This window comes from Sinocyclocheilus rhinocerous, unplaced genomic scaffold, assembly GCF_001515625.1.
Source record: "Sinocyclocheilus rhinocerous isolate Xijiao unplaced genomic scaffold, SAMN03320098_v1.1 scaffold1596, whole genome shotgun sequence".
Taxonomy (NCBI): Eukaryota; Metazoa; Chordata; class Actinopteri; order Cypriniformes; family Cyprinidae; genus Sinocyclocheilus; species Sinocyclocheilus rhinocerous.
The window spans coordinates 199,179-202,898 of record NW_015658739.1 but is presented as its reverse complement, the minus strand read 5'-3'; the positions used below and the strand labels follow the sequence as shown (position 1 = coordinate 202,898).

General features: G+C 28.1%; 1 protein-coding gene across 1 annotated transcript in view; it reads left to right on the top strand.

The window, feature by feature from the left end:
* LOC107722848 (clathrin heavy chain 1-like) overlaps positions 1-3,720 on the top strand; it is a 53,621-nt gene that overhangs the window by 7,460 nt on the left and 42,441 nt on the right. The window contains exons 2-3 of the mRNA XM_016531343.1: positions 1,758-1,965; positions 2,102-2,104. Of these exons, the coding sequence (XP_016386829.1) occupies positions 1,758-1,965; positions 2,102-2,104 (211 nt within the window). The remainder of the gene's footprint in view (positions 1-1,757; positions 1,966-2,101; positions 2,105-3,720) is intronic.

The following is a 3,720-nucleotide window of genomic DNA, read 5'->3' as shown; positions in this document are numbered from 1 at the left end:
CTGTGTGTCTGTGTGTTGTGTGTGTTGTGTGTGTGTGTGTGTGTGTTGGCCGTAGGCTACTATACAGTATCTCCAGGTCCTTTCGTAAGCAGTATGTTCCCGTCAGATGCCATGTTTCTCAGCAGTGAATCATTCAGAGCCCCGAGAGAAACTCCTGAGCCCTGAAGAGTGTGAGGTTTCAGCCGTCTGCATGACCCAAACACCCATGAAACAGCATCAGGACATGTTTCATGTTTAATATACGGCTGTGCTGAGAGTTTACTTTGAGGAAAATATCAAAGATAATGTCAAAATATCTTGAACTTCAACGTTGGTTAGAACAGAAACTCTTGATTAACACCAGAGTTGTTTTATCGCTTGATGCTTTATTGCAGGAATGACCAAATTTGATTTTTTTTTGTTTGTCAGCTGAACCCCTTTGACCTAAAATATTTACTTGAAGTACCCCTGAGTTTTCGAGTTAATATTTCAGTTACAATGACACATTCACATTTTCATGGTTGTCTGATGTCGAAGGTCACATGACATGCAGGTAAACAAATAAAATAAATAGTTTTATTTTGAAAATTTTATTTACATATTTGATATAATTTTTGATTATGATATATTCTGATTATATTTTTTTTATTTAGTTTTATAATTATTCATTTTAATTTTAAATTTTATTATTTTGATTATTAAATTTTTCAGTTGATTAATTTTACGTTTTGATTTAATTATTTGTTTTATTTAGATTTTAAATGTTATGAATATTCATTAATTATAGATTTTTATGATTTAATTGTGTAGTTTTTATTTTTCTTTATTCATTTGAATTTTACATTTTATGATTTAATACATTTTTTGTTTAATTTTAATTATTTTTTAATGTTAATTTTATTTTACATTTTATGATTTAATTGTTTTATTTTTATTTGTAATTTGTTTAAAATATTCATTAAAATTACATTTCTATGATTTAATTGTTTATTTTATATTTTAAATTTTAATGTTTTATTAATTTTGCATTTCTGTTTAAATTTAATTTTTTTTTAATTCATCAAAATGAAATGCTTACTAAAAATTAAATAATACAATATAAATTAAAAATAAATTTATTTAATTACATTTCTATGATTTAATTGTTTATTTTATATTTTAAATTTTAATGTTTTATTAATTTTGCATTTCTATGTTTAAATTTAAAAAAATTTTAATTCATCAAAATGAAATGCTTACTAAAAATTAAATAATATAATATAAATTAAAAATAAATTTATTTAGCATTTTATGATTTATTGAATTTTTTTAGTATTTTGAGCATTTGTATTAATTATTTTATTATTAGATCAATTTTACATTATGATAAAAAATTTTAAGTGTTTTAATTTGGTTTATTTTTATATTAAAATTATTCACTTTAATGTTACAATTTTAATGATTTATTTGTTTTAGGAATTTTTACAGCATTTGTATTAATTATTTTATTATTAGATCAATTTTACATTATGATAAAATTTTTTAAGTGTTTTAATTTGGTTTATTTTTATATTAAAATTATTCACTTTAATGTTACAATTTTAATGATTTGTTTTTTTTAGGAATTTTTAAATTTTGAGTGTTTTTATTTTACATTTACTTTCATTTGACATTTTATGATTTTTGTATATATCAACTAATAATTATATAAAAATCATAAAAATGTTTGCCTTTATTGAATCAGCTAGTTCGGACCGGTGGAGTTCTGTAGTGTTTTTCTGACTGCTGTCGCCCTCTAGCTGCAGACGCTGGGAGTGAGTCCAGCCAGCATCAGCTTCAGCTGCTTGACCATGGAGTCGGACCGCTTCATCTGCATCCGAGAGAAGGTGGGCGAGCAGAATCAGGTGCTGATCGTGGACCTGAGCGACCCGAGCGAGCCGATCCGCCGGCCGATCACGGCAGACAGCGCCATCATGAACCCGGCCAGCAAAGTCATCGCTCTGAAAGGTGCTGATCCACTCACGGCTGATGCTTGTGTCTCAGTCTGACAGGCTTCATTATGTTGTTGTTCTCTGGTATGCTTCTCAGAAATGTTAACACTCGCTCTAACCCCTAACCCGCTCTCGCTCTGCTCTTGTTGAAGATGGTGAGTTTCTCCGTCGTTCTGGAATAATGGCTGTCAACCGTTGTGTTCTGATCATTGCTGGAACATACATATATACCGTCTCATATGTATGTAAACGTCTGTGTCCCGTTGACTGAAGGCCGATTGAATGTTGTTTCTGACGTATGCATGAGCATTGTGTGTATGTGTTCCTCCTTAACCACATTTTGGCGCCAAAGTTGCACTCCTTTTGCAGACGTCCAGGGATGTTCTCATTTGTAAAAAAAAAAACTATATAAAAATAAATTAAGTAGTTTTTTTAATTGTAAAAATGCATAAAGTTTTCTGTTAGGGTTAGGATTTGGTAATAGACTTTATTTTATTTAGATTTTTTTATTATTTTAATTTTCATGAATTAATAATGATTTAATCATTCATTTATCAAATTCAGTTTAATTAATTTTTTTGTATATTTATTTTAATGATTTATTTTATTTGTTACATTTTTGTAATTTAATTCATTTTCGGTAAGTGTTTTTTAATTATTGATTTATTTAAATTTTTAATTTTTAATATTACATTTTTGTAAGTGTTTTATTTTGATTATGTTTTGATTACTTACTAATTTTAATTTTACATTTTTAATATTACATTTTTGTGTTTTATTTTTATTATGTTTTGATTACTTATTAAAAATGTAAAATTAAAATTAATATTAATTTTTTTTGTAAATGCTTTTAGATTTTTTTTATTTTCAAATTAATCAAAATAACACCCTTACTAAAAATCTAAAAATGAATTAAATCATAAAAAATAAAAAATAAATAAAAAAAAGTAATTTATATTTGGTTTTATTTTTAGTATTTTTATGTTAAATTATGTAATCATTTTAATTTTACATTGTTTAGATTTTTTTGTAAGTGTATTATTCATTTAAATGTTTACATTTGTATCATTAATTTTTAGAAAGTTTTATTTTGAGTGTTTTTGTTTTATTATTTATTATACTATCTTTTATTTTAATTTAATAAAATGATACAATTTTATAATTTAATCAATTTCAGTAAACATATGACCCCATATTTCACAGTAAAAATGACATTATTGTAACTTGCTAAAGACATCTGAACTGAATCATGATGAGTTTCAGGAATTAAAGGCATAATATGTAATTTTCGCCACTAGAGGGCACGTATTCAAAATAAACAAATAGACAAAGGCTTAGCTGTGACTGAGTGTGGAATCATGGGAGTTGTAGCCTTCATCCACACAGCTGATGCAATCCGACGGGACTTGGGCAGAAATCATGTTCATGGATGAGCTAATGATTTATTAACGTAGTAGAATGAAGCAGGGTGAGGCTGAAAGCCGTCGAAGCGAAACGAGGCGCTGAACGAGCGCGACACACGGCTGGAAAGCAGCGGAGCTTTTATTATGCCACAGTCGACCGCTTCCGCTGCTTCCGGTCGTGCGTATGTGGGGTAAAGCAGCGCTGTTTTATCATACTAGATACATTTGAAAGTTCTGTTATAATGCTACTCTGTGCGGTCGTCACCGGTCTATTAAAACACACAACATATTAAAGCGTCTTTGGTGTTTCCATGTTTTCTACAAAACAAAACCGGAAATCGAGGGGTTATGACATCATTGGCAGGCGA